General features: G+C 36.0%; 1 protein-coding gene across 1 annotated transcript in view; it reads left to right on the plus strand.

Annotated features, from left to right (window-relative positions):
* The window catches only part of USH2A (usherin), a 962202-nt gene that overhangs the window by 777914 nt on the left and 162109 nt on the right, over positions 1-22179 (plus strand). Inside the window, 3 exon segments of the mRNA XM_020982269.2 lie at positions 1537-1644; positions 4999-5182; positions 6283-6440. Coding sequence (XP_020837928.1) covers positions 1537-1644; positions 4999-5182; positions 6283-6440 — 450 coding nt within the window.

The raw sequence follows: 22179 nt of genomic DNA on the forward strand, positions 1-22179 counted from the left end.
CTTTCTTTCACTCCACAGACAGAATGCAAAACATACCAAGGACTCACAGTAGCCCATAAATAGTCATTGCAATTCTCTTTTCAACGAGTCCCATTTTCAACTGCAGGGACATATATACTCCTCCAGAATTGTTATGGTTTGGACTCCCCTCGGGAGAGAAACTGAATTTGAGGATTACAAGAGAGGCAACTCTCAAACATTTTAATGAATCTCCTCTTCATCAAAGGGACCCACATAAAGTTCTAGCTTTATACTCCCACCCTAAGGGCTTGAACTCCCTTCTAAAGGAAAACAAACTTAGTTTGGCTAGAAAATGAATACTGCAGGGGCAGCTAGGTGGCACAGTGGATAGAGCAGCAGCCCTGGAATCAGGAGGACCTGAGTTCAAATGTGACCTCAGACTTACTAGCTGTATGACCCTGGGCAAGTCACTTAACCCCAATTGCCTCACCCCCCAAAAAAAATGAATACTACAAAATTTCAAAGAATAAGGTCAGTCCCAAGACCTATAAGAATAAACCTCCTCCAAACTACTTTATAGAGAAGTGGGCAGGGGAGTAATGGTGGTGACAATCAACGGGTGGGTTATGTTGTATATCTTGTCAGGTTTTTGTCAGTGTGTAAGTTTTGCTGATTTTATTCTCTTCCTGTTTTTAAAAAAAATATTTTTGTGTGTGAGATGACTCTATGGGAAGGAGTTGAGAGAGGGATACAGGGGGAAATTTAGGTTACATAAAAAGAAGACCTATCTCTGTCTCTATCCATGTATGTATAGATATAGACTTTTTTACAATATCCTGAGAACAACTTTCTCTTAGGAGATCCTAGAATTGAAACTAGCAGACAAGTTAGTGAATGTGGCTACACTCTTGGATATATAGTAATCTAACAATTGATTTGTATTTTAAAATTACTGTTACTAAAAGATTGTTACTAATAATGAAAACAGCATCACAATTATAAAATTAGACTAAATATATTTGCCACTAACTAGGAGTTATTTGTGTAACAACTTAAATTGATATATACATATGTTATTTATATACATATGCATATATATATTTGAACTAAAAGATAGGTTATCCTTTTTTTAGATCTATGAACCAGATCCATTTGTCATATACTAAATACTCATCTTATGGAATTCTATGTAGCATCTATTAAATTTATATAGTTGATGAGTGAGAGTACCACTCAATTCTATTATTAATAAATAGTATTTTGTATTATCACAGTATTTGGATCTCCTTTCTTCAAGATTACATCCATACTTGTGACATTTAGTAAACTTTTCTTTGTCTTTCTTATGTACATATCATATTTTATATTATTGCATTCATGTTCATGTCATATCTTTCCTACTGTAGTGTAAGGTAAGGTCTATGAGAGCAAGAACTGAGTCTTGTTCACTTTTATATAACCTCTCTCCTAACTATTCCTTGCACATAGCAGATCCTTAGTAATCATTTGTTGAACTGAATTACATACAACAACATGATTTATTTTTCTCCTTGTTTTTTGTTTGTTTATTTCTAGGGCTCTCTGCTTACACTAACTACAGTTTCACACTTACAGCTTGTACATCTGTTGGATGTACTACTAGTCAGCCAATCGTGAGCCGAACACTGCAGGCTGCTCCTCAGGGTAATAAAACAAAATTTCTATAACTGGGGGAAGGGAGAGTTTACTTCTAATGACTTCATATTAACTGTATTAGTATTAGCTATTTGCTAAGCCATACACATATTAGGCACTTCGGTGCTTGTTAAATTGTTGAAAATTGTTAGACAAAAATGTTTATATTCTCATTTATCAGTTTTTTTGTAACCTATTTCATTTATGAAGGAAAGTATCCTTATCACTGCCTTGAGCCCTTCAGATTTTATGGCCCACTGTAAGAAAATTAAGTGTGAGATTGACCAAAAGATCAATAATAATTATGTAGCTAGTTTTCCCACAGAGGTGTATACATTTCATAGGATTCAGAGGCATATAGAACTTTAGAGATAATCTCATTCAATAGCCTTATTTTTACAGATGATAAAAGTATAGAGCTGTTAGGTAGACACTTTAGAGACCTTCTAGCCCAAACCTCTCATTTTACAGATGAGAAAATCAAAACCCAGAGAGATTGACACCTGCCCATGATCACACATGTAGTAAGTTGCAAAGCCAGTATTCAAACCCAAGACCTTCAATTCTAAGGAGTGCCCTTTCCAATATAAATAACAAAGTCTTACCTACCTCCAAGGGTTGTTGTGAGGATCAAATGAGATAATAATTATATAGTGCTTAACCCAAAGCCTGATTCTTATTCGTATTCTTATTATTATATTGTGGTCTCTCTCAGTTTAAGAAATTTGATGTAATTGCTGTCTCAGTTCTCCTATCTATAAGTTAAATAGAGGGGTTCAGGAAATAAGAAGAAAGAAGACAAAGGAAAAAACTGGAGAATGACTGTTTTACAAAACTAGCAGTTTTTATGTAACCAATAACATTATATAGATACATAGAGAGAGATACACATAAATATTATATGTATCTATATACATATATGTTTATGTATGTATAATTTTTAAAAAAAACAAATTATGAGCTCTTATGGAGAGACATTAAGTTTATATTGAATTTATGTGTCAACTATAACCTAGAAAGTTAAAAGCACTTTACATGTCTTTTTCTTATACATAAGCTCCTCTTTTCAATTAACTGGTATTTCAGTGGTAGCTCCTATATAATCTAAGATGCCATTTGGTTATGAGGTCAATTTCTTAATACTTTCTAAGTAATAAGCCAGTTAATTTGTTAGTCTTCTCTGCCATAGTTGGGGAGCATAATCACCCATACCTTATCTGTGGGAAAACTGAGGCACATATGATTTACTGAGCATAAAGTATCAGTTCTGGAATAAAGTCCTATTCTTTCTGTCCATTACCCTTCTGATGACAAGGATTGTTGTACCTCAGAATATTCAACCTGAACTTCCTACTAGTAAATGGAGAATAAAATGGAAAATTCCACATACTGGGCATATGGCTCCTCACCAGGATTTCACTAATGATATTTTCTATATAAAGAATGTTGCATGTCAAAAAGCTGAGTGTTCCTTTGAAAGTAAGAATCCTGCAGTGGATTTTTTTGGAAAGGGGAAGTATCAAATGGATACTTTGATGATAATGGTTAATTTCTGAAGGATCCCTCTACCAATTTTGGCTGAAACTCAAGCCCTGTAAAATGTCAGGGTTTCCTGCTCAAACCCAGTATAGTTTATTTCCTCAAATCCACACATTTGAATTCTATAAAAACATGAATCTCTTTTCCCACTTATACCAACAAAATTTCTTGAAAGACTACTGATTTTACGACCTAAAAATTATAGCTTTCAACGATGCAGGAAAGCATGAGATATGAAATGTTGTCCTTGAGGTTTAATACTTTATGTTCTTTCCCTTTAACACAAATAACTATGTAAAAGAATAATAAACCAATTTTTTCCTCCAGAAGAAACATGGATTTAGAATCCATTTCCCATCAGTATAAGTGTCATTTGTGAATAACCTCCATGTGAAGTAAATGTGAACTGGATACATAACCTGGGGGCTTTAAAGGGACAAGTTAGCTACACAGTTAAGTTGTGTTGCTTTATGGTAACTTAGTGACTAAAGAGTAATGTCATTTTAAATTACTAGCTCAAGTGCCACTAATTATAAGATACCAATTTTGAAACGAGCCAGACTAAATTTGAAGGCTTAATGTATGTGTGTCCTAAAGGGATAGTGAGTACATTAAGCAAAGAATTCATTCATTAGCAGCCTGATCTTTTTCCACTACTCACCCACTTCTCCCCATTTCTGTGCTGAAACAGTAGTTTAATGTGAAATGCCACAGGACTTGAGTTTCTCTGCCCTCTACAACTTCATTTTCATAGAAAATTAAATACTGCTAAATCAAATACTTTCTGTCACTCAGTAGTGTGAAAAGTATGAACAGAATAATAATTATTTTATGACTTCACAGTTCTTTCCTTCAAAAGTATCTTTATGTTGGTTCACAGTTGTGACACATAACATACAGAAATTATTTCTTTTAGTATTGAGTGTAGGGAAGAAAAATAAGATGGCAGGAAGGAATTCTATGTAGACAGGATGTAACAACTGAACAGTTTTAGGCTGTCTATGTAGTTTAATTTTGCCTAATCAATCATCCCCCCACATATAAGGCCATTCCAACTTCAGTCAGAATTGATGCAAGCCCCTGAAAAATACAAAACATAATTTCTGGTTTGAACTGGAAGCAAACCAAACATCTGTGTCATTTCGTACTTGTCTGGTAAAATTTCTACTTTCTATCAGAATGATTTTCTATGTAAACAAAGAATATTGACGTGTTTTAAATGTGACTAACTATATAGATACAATCCTAAAAGCTTTCGTGATAAGGACAAAAAGTGTGACTGAAGGAAACATATTATGAACTAAATTCCTATATTTTATCTTTGGAGTCAATATTAAGTCATGTCATGCTTGGTCAGAGCTGTAATTGGCTTGTTGAATAAGGTACACCTGTTAGAGGAGAAATGAAACCTAGAAATAAACAATACACTGTGAATCATATCCTTTTTCCCAGAAATTAGCTATCAAATGAACTAAACTTTCAAACTGAGCCAGTTTCCCCCAAGAGAATGGACTACTCTGTGGGTAGTAACTTTGGGTTCTGTCCTGAAATACTGAAAAGTGTCTGAACATTCTGAGCTTTCCTTCTCAAAATACATATATAGGCCTTATACAGTGGACAGAAAATATCTTCCATTAAAAAAAAATTAATGCCCCCAATTACTTCCAGTGTTACAGAACACTAAAAATGAAAATCATTCAATGATGATAAAAATGTGCTTTTTTGGTCAACAAATAACAGTACTGTTGTTGGTTAGCCATAGTGTATGTTTCAAAATGAAATTTTATTTTATCTCAACAAAAAATGTTATTTTATTATTACTAGGAGTCTGGTCAATACCACGGCACATTATCATCAACTCTACAGCAGTGGAATTATATTGGAATGAGCCAGAAAAGCCCAATGGTCCCATTTCTGAATATCAATTGCGTCGTAATGGAACTGTGGTCTTTCTGGGTGGCAGAAAAGATCAGAATTTCACAGATGACAGCCTGGAACCCAATACCAGGTATACTCAAGAAAGAAAGCATTACCTATCCATGAAAATTTGTGTGTGTAAGGTTTGGGGGGTTTTGCCTAATTTTGTTTTATTGGGAGGGGGCAGGAAAGGGAAAGGAAAAGATGTACCTCTTCTGTGAAATTAGAAAAAAATTGATAAGATCCTTGCTAAGTGGATTTCTCATGTGAAGATCCTTATAACAAGAAATCATTTATTGTCAGAGCTTCTAGAATGTTAAGAAAATGCAAATATGTAAATAAATAAGTGGCTAATTATTTGATTCAAATATGCAAATTTACAAAATAAGTAACTTTCTCTCTCTCATCCTCTCAACCTAAAATCACCAAAATGTGAAGACCAAAATATGATACTTTATTTCAGTGATTTTTATATATATATATATATATATATATATATATATTACCACTTCACTGTGTATGTTGAGACTACTATGATGGCCTACTTTTCTAGATATGCAATTTTAAATCATTCCATTGTTCAGTGATAAAACAGCACAGAATAAGGTTGCAACATAGGATTATTAACCAATGAATTGGATCAATTCGGGTATTTTGCATGGATACCAGGTTTTTTTTCCTGTCTGAATTATCCAGAATTATCAAATCCTTCAAAGGATCTAATAATTTGGAGAATGGATCTCCTCTCTCTACTCCCTCCAAATAGGATGTTAGCTCCTTGAGGGGAGGGATTGTTCCATTTTTATATTCTCAGTGCTTAATACAGGTTCTCGAACATAATAGGAACTTAGCACATTTTGTTGAATTGAATTGTACTGGCCCCACAATCATCATCTCAGGGCCTCCTACATTTACACCATCCTGATATTCCTTGTCAGTTATGCTGACTGAAATGTGGAACAAACAAAGAAAACAGAAATGGCAGGGAGAACAGTGCTCAGTGAAGAATAAACTTCTTGACTGAATATTTCAGTTTCAGTCATAGCAAATCTAGCTTAGTTGATAGCAAACACTTGATTTGCTACTTATATGATCTAGGTCTCTAAATAACAAATAGAAGAACTCTAGAAATAACACAAGCCTTCTTTGCCTTGTCTTACCACAATTCCCATTCCTCTCTTTTCTTTCCAGTTATGTTTACCAACTGGAAGCCCGCACTAGAGGGGGCAGCAGCACTAGTGATGACTATGTTCTACAAACTCCTGAATCAACCCCAGAGGAAATATGTGCTCCATATAATATCACAGTAATTGATCCCTATTCTATATTTGTAGCGTGGAGTCCATCAGGTAAAAAATAAGACTATCTCTCTTCTGAAGATATTTTATAAAAATTAATAGAAATTAAGCATGAAGATGAAATCCATTATGAAAACAGCATTTCATTCTGTTTGGCTGATTTCTAATTCCCAAGATATAAAATAAATGAGGTCATCACAAACCAAGATATTGACATTTTAGATTCATCAAAAAGAAAATGTAATTGTGTTATATCAAATCAGAGATGTTACAAGGTACTGAAGTATTTATTTCTCCATTTCTCCATAGCCATTAATAAAGGGTGCTTTATCATTCATAAGTCATCTATGATATGACCTGTAATAGCACTAGGAATTCACTTCTATTGGGTCTCTAAAGAAGACAAGTATATTAAATAAGTTCCTGCCATTTCCTTTCCAGTCATGTAGGTGGAAAATCAGAAAGAGAAATATATATCTACTTTTCTTGGAAAGTTTGAGCTGTCTTGAGATAAGATAACTGATTTTCATGTTGACTGGTATATTTGATAAGTACATTAACTATTGTATCCAGTCAAGTCTAACATTTAAAAGAGAAATATTTGACTCTTCTTCCAATCTAGAGTTAGAAGGAAATGAAAACAAAATTACTTTTCTTCCATCAAAATAGTATCAACCTTTCTTTACATGACAAAAAGCAAGAGGTCAATTTGGTCATTTGTCAGATGAGAGAACAAATCAGTAAAATAATTAATCACACCACTTTGCCTGAATTGATCATAGGATCCAGACCTAGAAAAAAAAATTAAAGACCATGTGGTCCAACATTCTCATTTTACAATGGACATAACTGATGCCAGAGAAGAGAAATGACTTTTCTGTGGTCACAAAAGTATTAAATAGCACAACCAAGATTCACACCCATGTTTCTGACTCCAAATTAAATAATTTTTCACACCTATCACTAAAGTGTTTACATATATGTATGTATGTACATATATAGTGCATATGTGTAAACATATGCATGTGTACATATTTACAAATTCATATGTAAACACACATACATGCAAATGTGTATGTATATACACATAACATATGGCTGTATAAAAAACAGTTTTATGATTAATGTATAGTACTTCGTTTGAGAGGATACAATTTTCTAAAAATCATCATCCTAGTTATAGTATCATGTAAAACATAAAACATAGAAGGAATGATTTTAGCCTCAATTCTTTAGGGTCAAAAAATGAGTCAAGGGCTACATAAGTAAAAATTTCTTTAATTTAAATGTGTTAAAAGAATGATTCTTAGCAGCCTCATTCTGGTGTGAGCAGACTGCAGCACTTTACCATCAAAGAATGTCAAAAGACAGGCAATGTAAGGATTGACATCAAATAAATATAGGCACAAAAAAAGAAGATAGGTTGGTCAATGGCAAGAAAGGAAGTTAACTCAGAAGGAGCCCAAATTGTCCATTGATATTTTTCTGATATCAAGAGAAATATAGGAAGTTCACCAGAACATTGAGTGGTCCCCCACATTGAACTTATACAAGAATATGGGCAATTATCTTGAAAGATGGATGGGTCATGATCTGCATCTTTGGTGGGTCTGCCCACATTGTTGATTTCACTGATCAATTTGAGTATTTTGAATATATAATTTTTGGAGAGACACATTAATTATTTAGTTTGTTGGACATTAAATTAAAAAAATAAAATTAACATCTCTGTAAAGAGACATCTAGTTGGCTCAATGGATAGAGTGGTAGGCTTGGAGTCATGAAGATTGAGACCAAATTTGGCCTCAAACACTATTGTGGCCCTAAGCAAATCCCTGAACTACTGTACAGCTTCCTCAACTATATAAAAAAAGGTTGTTATGAGGATAAAATGGGATAATATTTGTCCAGCATGTAGCACAGTGTAAGGCACATAGTGGGTACTTTAAAAATGCTTGTTTCCTTCATTTTATTAAATATGTACAGCACATTTTAACAATAAGCTCACTTAAGAAAAAGGAGCAATGGGGGAAAGGGAATAGTAGGATGAAAAGAAATAGGAAATAACCTTTGCATCTGCAAAATCTATAAAAGGACAATGTCTTTATCACTGCCACTCTTGAAAAACAGTTTTTATGCATAAAATGAATGAAAAAACTAGAACTTATAACAGTTGGCAATTCATGTATTCTTGAAATTCTTTCTTCAGTTCAATTAAAAAAAAACACACTTTGAATTTCTGTTCTGAAAAGTGGTCAATATAACATCTCATTTTAGTAAGAAAAGCATTTCTTCAGTAACAACAGCATTGTGTGATGACTGACTTTGATAGAATTAGCTTTTCTCATCATTGCAATGACCTAAGACAATTCCAAAAGACTCATAATGGAAAATGCTATCCACATCCAGAGAAAGAAGTATGGAGTCTGAATGCAGATCAAAGCATCCTATTTTCTCTTTTTTTGTTTGTTTGTTTTATTGTTTCATTCTCATGGTTTTTCCCTTTTGTTATGATTCTTGTATCACAACATGACTAATGTGGAACTATATTTAAGATGATTATATGTGTATAGCCTATATCAGATTGCATGCTGTCTTGGAAAGAGAGGAGAGAAGGGCGAGGGATTTAGAACTCAAAATCTTATAAAAACAAATGTTGAAAAGTAAAAATTTAACAATTAAAAAAAATAAAACCTTATTCAATTGTAGGAATGGGGGGGGGCCTTATTGCATTTTTTGAAGCTAGCCTTGTGGCTGGGAAACAGGACTACCTCTATCTGCTACTTAGAGACCCTTAACTACGGACCTAGATCATGCAGAGAGACACCTAATCCTGTCTAAAGATTGATGCAAGGAGTTTTCTCACAATTATATATCTCAAGCAATTCATATGTCTTATCTGAAAACTGGCCCCATATTGATCAATCAGTTATTGTTTCCGTGTTCCTTTAAGTATTTATAGACATTTTGGTGAGTGGGGTATCTCTTTTTCTGAATTCAGAGAATTGCACCTCTTTGTTTTCCCCTTCCCACCTTGGAAAGTCCCTAATCTTTCCTCCATTTAGAAATCAAATTACCCAATGTTATATTATTTCCTTTTTAATTAATTTACCTTATTTGATAAATTGTTTTTAATGTCTGTCTCTCCCTATATTCAGGGTCCAGGCCTAGGCTGAGGAAGGGGCCTTGGCCTGGTCTTGGTTTGTTGAACATTTGGCATGCATTGCTTAATAAATCAATATGCTCAGAAAATTGGGAAAAAAAAGAAAAGCATTTCTTGTATTCATAAAACAATATCCTGACATGCAACTTTTAAAAATACCACTACCGAAGACTTTAAAAGATGTGCTATGTTTTTACAACTAAAGGCATAAATAGGATCAGAGTTTATTTGTTGTTCTGAATACTGAATGAAATCAATCTGAAAGCCATGTTTGGCTCTTGGTCTAGAAGATTTAAGCCTCTAGTGCAGAATATCAGTGTTTCAAAAACTAAAATGGCTATCAGTTTAAAAAAATCCAATATAATAAGCAAGATTTGGTCAACCAAGATATCTCTCTTTAATTAGTATGCAGAAAGTTAATGTAAGATTTTTTTAAAATCTACCAAATGGCTTGGTATAAAGAACTTTCACTGATTTGTAAAAACTCTAGAACCTATGTCAATTTGAAAACATTATTGTCTTAATCCATTATTTCTTGCCCTCATACTTTGATACTTTTTTGCTTGGATAGAGATCGTGCATTCTTTTAACAGCATTGCTTTTTTGTATCTCTTCTTCCAAAACATCTTTCCCCTCATGATATTTCTATTGCCAACCTATTCTTATAGTTTTTACTTCTTTGGAACCATGGATTTAAGTTTTTGTCTTCCACTAATCATCTTTGTGGTAAGGGCCATAATTTCTTCCACATTTATTCCTCTTTATCTTTTCTCAAGATTCTAATTTCTCTTATGATCCACTGAGGAACATATTACTCATTTCTGAGATTGCTGGAGAATCCACAGGGTTCTGTATTTTATCAGATGCAGGTTCAATTTTCTTTGTCTTTGTCTTACTTAGAGATATTTGCAATATTGGAGGATTATTCCTTCTAATTTGAGTATCCTCCCTGTTGATTTGTCTGCTTGTGTTTTAGATTTTGAACAGAATTTTCTTCTTCCTGAGATCTTTGGTTGTTTAAACCATTTCCCCTTATAAATTTCCTTTTTGTTCACTTTCTGACTCCTCTTTGGACGTTAGGTTTCCACTTGGGGGCTGGACTTCAAAGATATCTCAGTCTCTTCTCACATTGGGAATTTACTTTTCACTGGCCTTGAACCTCTGTTCTCAGTAACTCCTAGGGGGACAGGACTGGCTATAGCTGTTATTCATTCCCCTTTTCTACAAGGCCAGTGCAGTCCTACACATAGGCACCCTGTTCCCTCCATTTTTTAGTTCTCCAGCTGAGCCCATGTCTGATGCTTTTTTTTCAAACTGTAGGAAGCTTAGAGTGGTTCTTCAAGACAGAGCTTTTGCCTCCTTCAGTTCTCTAACTTAGTGACTACCCCCAGACAGAAGGAAAGTATAAACTCATATACGCCTTCATGTGTGGTTGGAGATGAATTGAAGTCCATGGCTTATTTCAGTAAGAATCTGAAGGAAGACAGGAGCAGTATGTCAGCACAGACTGCAGCATAGTCCAATGGTTTAGTTTGTGTTTGTGCGCCCTATTGGAGTGTTGATCTGATGGAGGAGAAGTGCTGAGTGAAAGATTAGCATTCTCCACTATTAATTCATAAGGCTGTTACTTTTTAAAGATGGTTTTTATAGCTTCCATTTTAGCTCTTATACATTAACTAGGATTGAATCAAAAAGTGTTCTTACTTAGTTAAGGTATCAGACCTAGGATGGGCTAGTTTCAACTCCCCTGGGGTGAGTAGGTTAGCTATAACACAGAATAAGTTGGGGAAAGAGTGACCCTTTTCTTGGGAATTCTCTTAGCTTGGATCCTCCACTTTGTAATGCCTGTGCAACCAGTGACACTCCTCACTACCTCCCTTCTCTGCAACAATCTACTTTTCTCTTTACCTCTCAAAGGTAGGCTAGAAATGCAATGTTTGCTCTAACCTTGAAAATCCAGATTTCTCAGAATTCTCTTTCCAGTTTTGAGATTGCTTCTTCCTTTTATCCGAATTGCTTATGGATGAACCTGTGCTCTTTCACACAATGACTTTGATTGATTCAAGAAGGTATAGGGGTCCTATTCATACTTAGTTCTAATTGATTCAGTTAAAAGGAGTTCTTGCCAAGTTAAGGAATCAGAGTTTAAATAGGATGGTTCCAACCTCACCCTTACTTCTTGTTGAATTTATTACTTCCTGTGGAAACAGCCACATTTTTTTCTACCTCTGGTAGAAAATCCCTGGTCTTCTATTTTGTTTTTCACAAGACCCAGAAGTCGACTTTGGTGCTTTTGTCCTCTATAATTCAGTAATGTTTTGCTACTCACTGTTCTTAACATAGTTTAACTGCCTCCTGTTATGTTAGGTTACTAAGTTTTCAAAAATCCCTTTAAAATCTCCAATATTATTCATTTTTCTGAGTTCAATAAATATGTCTTTGTAATATCATGTATAAGGCTTACATTTATAAAGAGCCATCATGGAGTGACATATAAATTTATAAAGGAAGAATAATTATATAATTGTTACTGATTTTGAATACTTTCCCAACTCGTAACTACTTCTGGTTCAGTAGGACATATTTTATTCAAGTCCAAGATAGTGGAATTTGTGAAAATGCTTTACACCGACTCTCACCATTTAACAAATGGTTACTAAATCTCTAATACCTAGAGCTGTCAATCTTTTAGTTTTGAAAAGCACAAAATCCATTACAGAAACTCTGTAATATATGAAAAGATTAAAATCTTAAATTAAAGTATCTTTTTTTCTGCTGCCTAGAAGGATTTTGAACTGGAGTAAACAGGTAGATGGATTTGACTTGTGTATAATCTACAGTTTATGTTTATTGGAAAACACCTCATATTGTGTGTTGATTTGGATTTTAAAGGTTTTTTTCTAGTTCTGAATATTCAAGACCAGTAGAAATATAAGTTTTTATTTTAAAGAAATTAAAATTCAATTCGGTTACAAGTGTAGGTTTCATCCCATATTTAAGGGCTTTCCATGTATTCATTTTTCCTTCTTCTATTTCAGAATGATTGCTGCCTTCACTATAACAAAATATATCAAAGTGCTTGAAATTCATAGGCAAAATGATAATTAAATTAATAAGATCTTAGTATTTCAGTCAGCACTTGGTCATCATGACTGAAGCTGTTTGGCTTGGTGAAGTGTATTGGACCTAGAGTTCAGACAAAAATGACCCAACTGCAGCCTTATTAGTTGTAGGAATTCAGGCAAGTAAATTAACCTCCCTCAGCCTCAGTTATATCATCTATAAAAGGGGGATAATATAATTGCATTACCAACTTGATAAATTTCATACTTCATAAACTTATCTGCATCATAAATTGTAATGTTCTACATAAATATGAGCTATTATTACTGTCATTTAAATCATGATTATATATAGGTAATACCCAAACTGCCAATTAATTCAGTGAAAACAGTGAACCAGATTGTTTTGTACCATAAAGATACAATCAGCCAATTGAGGGACTTAGTTTTCAGTTTTCACCTGACAGCTTTAGCACTGGGTTGATACAGGTTTAGTACAATGGGGAGGGCAGGAGGGTGTGTTGTGGGAAACCATGGGTGTGTATGTATGTGTGTGTGTGGTCTGTCCTGTTAGGAATCATCTAATGACATACAAGGCTAAATACCAGCAATAGCTTTACCAATGGTGCACCTATATGTAACCACACCAACCCAAATTCTAACAACTCTATGATTCAGTCAGTCAGTAGGCATTTATTAAACATTTACTATGTGCCAAGAAGAAACAAAGAAAGGCAGGAAACACCTTCCTGTCCCTTAAGGAACTGGCATTAAATATTGGAGACAACACAGTTAACAACCAGATAGAGATAAGATATGCAGAGTAGATGGAAGATACTCTGAGAGAGTCAAGGTATTGCCATCTGGGGCAACCAAGAAAGTCCTGGAAGGAAGTCAGGGAAACTTCAGGGGCAGAGGTGAAGGAGTAGAGCTTTCAGGCATGGAACACAGATGGTAAAGGCATGGAGATAAAAGATCAGAGCATTGCATTTGAGGAACTGCAGAAGTAGGCCATGTTGCTGCAATTTACAGTGTTTAAAGAAGAGTAAAGTATAAGAAAACTGAAAAGAAAGGAAAAGGTCAAGTTATGAAGAGCTTTAAAAGCCAAACAAAAGTATCTGCATTTGATCTGGATGTAATTAGGAGCCACTGAGTAAATGAGTGATATGGTCAATCTGCACTAAGGAAAATTACCTTGGCAACAACCTGAGAATGAATTGGATGAGGGAATAAACAAATTAAAAGAATTATGGGCCTTATCTTTGTTAAGTCTCTCTTTAGGAAAAAAAAACTGCTAGAGTATAATACTCTGGAAGCTCATTCCTGTGCCACCCTGGAATGGTGAAATTTCTTCTCCCTTCGAATTAGCTTTACCTTTCTCAATTTCCCATATAAAGACTTGGATACAACCAGTTAATATACTTTAATACAATTATAAAATACCATAAAAACATAGATTGGTGATAAAATAAGGTAGAGAATGCTATGACATGAAGGAAGGTGAAGAGGACAGAATGTGTAAGAGATCATTTCTCTCCTCCCCACACCTCACTGGTAGGAAGGAGAATGATGAGAAAAGTGACTTAGACCTTTCTCAGGAAGTGCTATGGAGGATGGAACCTATGGACTTTAATTATACACACCACTCATCAGCTCTTGATCCCTATGGTCTTGGTTAGCACCTTGCTTCCAGTCTTGGTTTTAGTTTTACCATTCCCTGCATTCAGTGAGAAGAGGGCTGGTACATTCATCCCCAGCTCTCTGTCAGACTTGGAAAGAGAAGCATGGAGGTGCACAGGTAAACTTCCTTCTGTGAATAGTTTTGACTGAGATGACTAAAAATAACTTGATGGCAAAAGTGGTTAATGGTGGGACTGGATAAGAGCCATGATTATGGCTTTAGATGCTTGATGGTGGCACAAGAATTAATAGCAAAGTATTTTATATGCATGGGTTTTCTTTGTATGAAAATTCTTTCAAGGTTAACAAGCCCCAGAAACTTAGAAAATTTTGGGGAGCGAATATCTGCGTTCCAGTATCACTAAATGTTCATGCCAATGGCTTGCTGGAATGGATGATATTCTGCCTGGGTTACATTAGTTAGGTGACAATTTAATTAAGACTAATAGTACTTCGCACCTGGAATCTGAATCACAAAGTCAATACAGGTCTCTCTCTTCCTCCACTCTCATTCCACCTCCTTCCATTATAGCTTTCCTACAACTCCCAAATTCTAAGGTTAAATAGATATGTTTAAAATTAGAGCCCAGATAGCAAGGGAATAGATTTGTGTTTCTATGGGGAGATAATATCTTGTTATTCATCAAAAATATTACTACTACTACTAATAATAACAACAACAACAGCTATTCAAAGTCCAATCAATCTTCCATGACATAATTGGGGGTTTCCAAGTTGGAGAAAAGGCAGAGGAGGAGAATGCCTTACTTTATGTGCCCTGAGATTGCAAAGGCCTGAAACTCTAAAATGCTGATGCATTTGGCTTTGGTGAGACCACAGTCCAACACACTAGTCAGCTGAGATCAGCTATTCCTAAGAGAGAAAGAAATAGGGGAAGTGGCATGGGACTGTCCAGCCCTATTCAAAACCATCTTGAGAATTAGCTTGACAATAAGAATGACAGAACAAGTAGGACATCTTTGTCTTCTGATACATTATTATATATCTGGAATGTATAGTAGAAAATCTGAATGCAATATTGCCCAATTACAGGCAAAAATTAAAGAAATGTGAAAAGGAATCTGGAAAACAAAGCATATTAGAAAGTCTAGATTTTTTTAATCAATAACTGCAAGCAAAAGCACAAGTTAAAAGCCACACTATACAAGCAGTTGAAGCAGTACAAGGAACAACATAAAATTTCAACCTCAATCAAAAAGTTTGTGACAAGGACTTGAGATGCAAAGAAATCAGAGGAGGGATCAAAGGACCACAGGAGAACGGGGAAATTTTCTGATCATCTGTATAAACGGAGGCTATGAAATGGCAAAGATCCAAGAATGTAATCACAAGGCCCTTTAGAGGTAACATCTGCATGAACTCAATGAAAAAATACAGCCACAAAGAAGCTTCAGACCAATGACTCATTTAAATTTGTCACAAATTTGTTGCAAAGAAAAAAAGCAAGTTAAATTAAATACAAATAGAGAGTCTGCACACTATTAATAAAATTAACAATATAACAATTGTCATTGATGTGGATCTGAAAGGACCTCAGAGGCCATCTAGCTCAACCACCTCATTTTGCAGAAGAAGAAACAGGCCAATTTAGCAATCTAAAAGAAATAAAATTTGGTCTACCAAAGATCAGATTTGAACTATGGAAATATTTTCATTAAATTAAACATATAGCCATCTTTCGATATCTGTACCCTATACACACACACACACACACACACACACACACACACACACACACACACACAAGTGATACATATCTTGAAGCCAGATAGATTATTTCCTGGTTTGGATTATCCCCATTCTGATTCTTTGTTGCTCCCAAAGTTTCCCAACTTTGTATTTTGACCTACTTATAATTCTTGCTCTCAAATGATCAAGATCATATAGAAAGAATATTAGAGGCTTTTGCTAGCCCAATTACTATTTTAACTTATCCATGAAAATATATACCAACTGTAAGTTTCAAGTCTGGACTCCTGTATTACTTTGAAATCAGGTAAAGAACTTACAGATTTTACCTTCAGCAGAATGAAATTACAGAAAGTGAAGAAACAGGTGGAGTGCCACTTAAATATAGGATTGCTTCATGAAACTTGGTTGGCTCACATAAAACAAGAATGGAAAATAGATGTGCTTCCTGCTGTTTGGAAATCCAAACATTCAGATTTATCGAAAGTCTGAAATTGAGAATCAAATTTTCAAGTACATTAAAGTGATGACTGCATCAAACTATTGTGACCCTTAATCATGCTCTAATTAGCAATGCAGTTGAATTCAACTCATTCTTTTCATGACAATCCAATTGTTTAAATTTCATGCAGCCTATTGAAATAATAATGACTTCTGTTTTACATCTTTCATTTTTTATAGGGCTCTGTTGTTGTTCTCCTACTAAGACAATTCATTTTAATTAATATTGTTTAAAAATACAACTCTTTACTAATCAAATTTGGATTAGAGGATAGCTGGTCATGGTATCTCCCCCTGTCAACAGACAACAGAGACACTTTCCCATTCCATACACTCATCTCTAAATTCAGCTCAACTATTTTCCCTTTGGATTTATAAAGAGCATTTTAGTTTCCAAAGAAGTATTGCTATTTTAATTGTGATGATTCACCACCAGAGCTTGGTCTTACTTCATAACTTGCAAGGGTGATATCCTAAAATATCCCAATGACATCAGTGATTGCATTTGTTGACTACTCAAAGCAAAATAGCTAACCCACATGGCAAATTCAATTTTTACTTTCCAATATTATGTTTTCTTCTCTGTTGAGTCAGTTTAGACGGAAACTGAAGCCTCAGTTATGTAACATAACACAAATCAAGGATAAAAAACTACATCACTTTACAAGTAGAAAACTTGAATGCGAGAAAATTCTTATCTGTGGTGATCCTTCCTTCCACCCACTACTTAGGGGACAACTTAGTAACAATAGGATGGTTACTCCCAGGTTAACATTCTTCATCTTTATCACAGATCCCAACTTCCTTTCCCATTGGAATCTGAAAGATATATTTGGTCACCATGCCAAGGTGTGTTCTGATGGTGAAATGGGAATAATTAAGGAATGTTGAGGTATAGTGGGTGTCCTTGCTTTCATTCCCTTTGGTGTTTGATCATTCTCTATTTCTGGTGATCACGTGGAAACTTGGAGAAGGGGAACAGCTTCTGGCCATGCATCTCCTGAGAACCTTCCGATGAGTTACTGGGCCTGAAGAACTGAGGTCACAGGGGACAGTTCAATAGAGGAAATAGTTTCCAAATATGCCTCCCTCTTAGATGCAGCTTCTCAGGTGACAAGATTTCAGGGCAGTATCAAAAAAGACACCTTCTATACCCTAATATGATGGCCACAGATGTCACCACATCCCACATGAATAGGAAATGAACTAGCCAGTCTTGGACAGGGACCCCTGGCTGCTTTTGCATATCTTGTGTGTTTCATTCCTTTATCATTGATCTTACAAGCATTAAAATGTTTGCAGTAAGGGTTATTAGCATTTTCTTCTTCTCTGGCCTGTGAGCAACAAGGGAGAGAGAGAGAGAGTGCATAAGCAGCAGTAGGAACAGGTCAATGGCAAGATGGCAATGACAGAGGCAACTGGAATCAGTTTTAGTTGCATCAGCAGGAGTGGACTAGAATCCTAGGAAGAGTTAACTCTTTCAGAGAGAAAGAGACCCCCAGAGAGAAGAACAAGTTTGGTATTTGATTGGACTATGCTCAGTAGGATGAAATGGCCAGTTATAGCCTTGTAAAAACAAGTTTATGTCCTAACAAAGTTTCAATTTTATCTTCCCAACTTTTGTGCTAGTAGTATTGTTATTGAATTTTCTTCTAATCATTCTCTAATTATATATAGTGAATTTTATAGCTTCTCATTCTTTTGCATGGGATGAAAAAAATAGGTTCTATACCTAATTCATATTTACATAGTGGGTACTTTTTGTTACTCTTCCCCCTTTGGGGGGAAATTCTAGACCAGAGATAAAAATAGAATTGTTGAGGGAGGGGTGGAGCCAAGATGGTGAAGTAAAAGCAGTGACTTGCTTGAGCTCTCTCCCAAACCTCCCCAAATACCTGTAAAAAATGGCTCTAAACAATTTCTAAAACAGCAGAACCCATGAAAAGACAGAGTGACACAAATTTCCAGTGAAATGCAACCTGGATGATTGCTTAGAAAGGTCTGTTGTGCCAGGCTGGAAGAGAAACACAGTTCAGCATAGGCATGCAAGCAAAATGGGACTCAGCAAACCTGGAGCAGGCCTCAGAGGACTGGATCATAGGCAGCTGTGGTGGTTTCCAGACTTCTTAACCCACAAATGCCAAAGAAAACTTAGAAGGTCAGTAGGAAAAGTCTGTGACTGCGGTGAAAGAGAAGATTGATCCCAGCCCCAGTCCAGGCACAACTAAGGGAAAATTGAGTGGCTGATCAGAGGGGAATTGCAGGGATCTCTGCTGAGTGCTGAGGCAGGATTCTCTTGCTTTGCCTGTGCTTGGATCTGGGTCACAGTTCTGGATGGCAATCCTGGGGCCAGGAGGAGTCCTGGCATGGTGGACCTTGTGAGGGTGGTAGAGAGGGAATCCCCCTCACATCTCCAAGGCAGAAAGCAGAGCTTGTGGTCACTCATAGACCAGAGTACAGGCCAGGAAAGGAGTAAACACCTCATCCTTGATCATACCACCTTGGCAGAACTGAAAACTTACAAGTCCCTAGAAGTATCTCTGAAAACAGCTGCACAAGCCCCCAAAACTGGGGATAGTACATTCTCCACACTGGAAGCACACCCCTACCTTAACAAAGAGTTTAAAACTCAAGTAATTGACTGGGATCATGAGCAAATTGTGCAAAAAAAATGTCAGACCATAGAATCTTTCTTTGATGACAAAGAAGATCAAAACATACAACCAGAAAAAGACAACCAAATCAAAGCTCCTACATCCAAAGCCTCCAAGAAAAATATGAATCAGTCCCAGGCCATGGAAGAGCTCAAAAAGGATTTTGACAAGCAAGTAAGAGAAGTAGAGGAAAAACTGGGAAGAGAAATGAGAGCGATGCAAGAAAATCATGAAAAACTAGTCAACAGCTTGCTAAACCCAAAAAATACTGAAGAAAATGAAAATAGAATTGTTCCCAGAGTATTCAGAATAGTGGTGATGAATCAATGAATGTGACAATGAGAAGGCCATTCCCATGAGGTGATATCAGGATCTCCCAGAAATGAAGTTGGCTGGGTTACAGAAGAGAAAAGGAGAGGTATACTCAAGCCTTTATCAGTCTCAGTGGCAGGTGGCAGGTTGCCAACCCTGATGCCTCAGTTGAGTGATTGTTTCTAGTAGCTATACTAAACATTGAAGGAAACAATTCACCTACAAATAAAAAATCAACAGAAGCAGGAGGTTACTTTAGAGACTTAGCTAATTTCTTTATGGGCAATGGGGACAGCTACAGATTAGTTTATTGAGTTTGAATTTCCTAAGTTGAAAGAATCGACCAAGAATTGTAAAACCATATTGAGACTCTGTGCTACTAAAATAGGAGAAATGCATCTTTGTTCCAATAGATTCCAGTGCAAATTAGTGAAGTTTGATGTTCTAAGGCTGAGTTCCCTTTCCACCTTCCCTAGACTTTGAGGCATGTGTGGAAAGGCATTTTTTATCTGAAAGAGTTGGGATCCTTGATTGGTTATATAATACTGATAAACTTCACAGGCTATTATAACTAAGATCTTGAAAGGTGTCCTTCTCCTCTAGATACAGTTGCTTGTTGTAAGCCTTCTAGTTAGTCCCTGAGGGATAGAGAATCTGGTCAGTCTTCATAGTGGACTGAGCTCCTTATTTGACCTCTGAGACTGCCCTAAATCAGGGTTGGCAGATAAGGGACATATTATCATTTATATAGACTCTTAGGTCTATATAAATAGATATTTATTTAACCTGAGAGATTCACTGAACGTTTTTTTTTTTTTAAGATTGAAAGTTCAATAGTCAGATCATCAAGGGTGCCCCCTGTGGGGGCAGGATCAGAACTTTGTTGATAAAGCCAATTTCTTGAATATTCTGATGTGACATATTAGTGCTCACAAGTCTCTGGATCCTCCCTTCACTTAATAGAATAGTATTATGGATTGAATCCATTTTAACATAACTTTCTTTGATTAAGGAACCCACTTTACTTCCAGCATTGGGCTAAGTCCCATACTAGCACCTAATGCTTTCATTCAGCCAATCACCTTCATTGAGTATTGGAAAAGACTTTAAAAAGATCAGCTTTATTTGTCCCCCTAAATTCAATAAATGGACTGATTTCCTTGTGGAGGTGACCTTTACCCTCAATCAACACCAGTTTACTAAGGGGAATGGATGGCAAAGAATAGTTTTCCAGTTTAGCACATTCCTTGACATTGGTTATAGAAATGGAGGTATAGATGGTGATGGTGAGGGAACATTATTGCTCACTGCAACCCCAGTACAACCACAGAAAAAAACATGTTCATCCCTACTCTGACATTGGAAGCCCCAAGATTGCTATTATAAGCACAAAACACACATACCTAACAACTAGGAGAAAGGCAAAATGTGCCTTTCAAGCTCATATTTATTTTATTGCCTGGAGGGCTTGAGCAACTCATCTTCCTGAAAGTCAAATATGTCTTGGCAATGAAGAGAGGGATAGTGGATCCTGACCATATGGAAGGGTTTGGAGGGGATGAGATAAGGTTAAATTGATCATTCTGCCCAGCCCAGGAGGTGAGCAATGGGACCCACAGGCGAAAATGGGGATCATTACATTCTAGGAAGAAAATAAGCATTTATTAAGCACCTGCTATGTGCCAGGCACTGTGCTTAGTACTTCATAAATATCATCTTATAAGACAGAAAGTATAGTTTCACACTCCCAGTGAGCATACCCTCATGAGGAAAGAATTGTAGATAAGAGATCAGGAAAAGGGGAATGGGATGGCAGAGTGAAGAGAGAAGAGAGATCATCTCAAACCAAGGGACAAACTACAAGCATCTGGATATAGTTTTGAAGATGTTTTGAAGTAGAAATATCCATCCCATCCTTCAGGTTCTCATAGCCAACTTTGTTCATGGTTGTTCTCCACCTGGTTCTATCATCAGTTGGCTTCTAGCTTTCCACTGTAACCTTCTGGACCGGTTTATAATTCTGATGGCAACACAGCTGTTTGTGGGCAAGGGAGAGTAGTAATTACAATTTTGGATGTGATCATTTTTCCTGTGTTCAGAATGTACCTTATATATTTTTTCCTTTGGGTGTTTCATCTGTCAGTGCCTAGAAAGAAGCTCCAGGTCATTTGTTATTAGGCATAAAGTATTGTCTCAGTCCTGGTGTGACCAGATTTATGATTCTATGATGATATACCTTTCCAGGAAACAGCATAACTGTATCTAATTTCACATCATTCAGATTCTGTGAGTTGCATCCAACAATCATGTTGTTTCAAAATATACTATGAGGTCTCATCCTGGTGTTCTTTAAGACCAGCAGAGGATCAGTTTCAGGAGATCCTTCCAGACTAAAAATCTGTCAAGGACACACCTAGTGATGAGGTTCTGTTTGTCTGATATCTGATGACCAGCCTGTTTGGAAAGGCTTGCCATCAGCTTCTATGCAGGATGATTAAATTTCACAATTCTCAAAGAGTATCTACTAAGATATAGAGTTGTCTTAATCTGTGCTAGTGGAGAGAGAGTGACCATATGACAAGTCCTTGAGAAAACTAAAATATTTGAAGTAGGTGCTGAGTACTCTGAAAGGTGCTGAGAAGAGATGCAATATTTAACTAAGATGGGACCTAGTTCCCTGCCTCCATGAACCTGAACCATACAGTCTA

This window comes from Phascolarctos cinereus, unplaced genomic scaffold (genome assembly GCF_003287225.1).
Source record: "Phascolarctos cinereus isolate Bilbo 61053 unplaced genomic scaffold, phaCin_HiC Scaffold_5;HRSCAF=322, whole genome shotgun sequence".
Classification (NCBI taxonomy): domain Eukaryota; kingdom Metazoa; phylum Chordata; class Mammalia; order Diprotodontia; family Phascolarctidae; genus Phascolarctos; species Phascolarctos cinereus.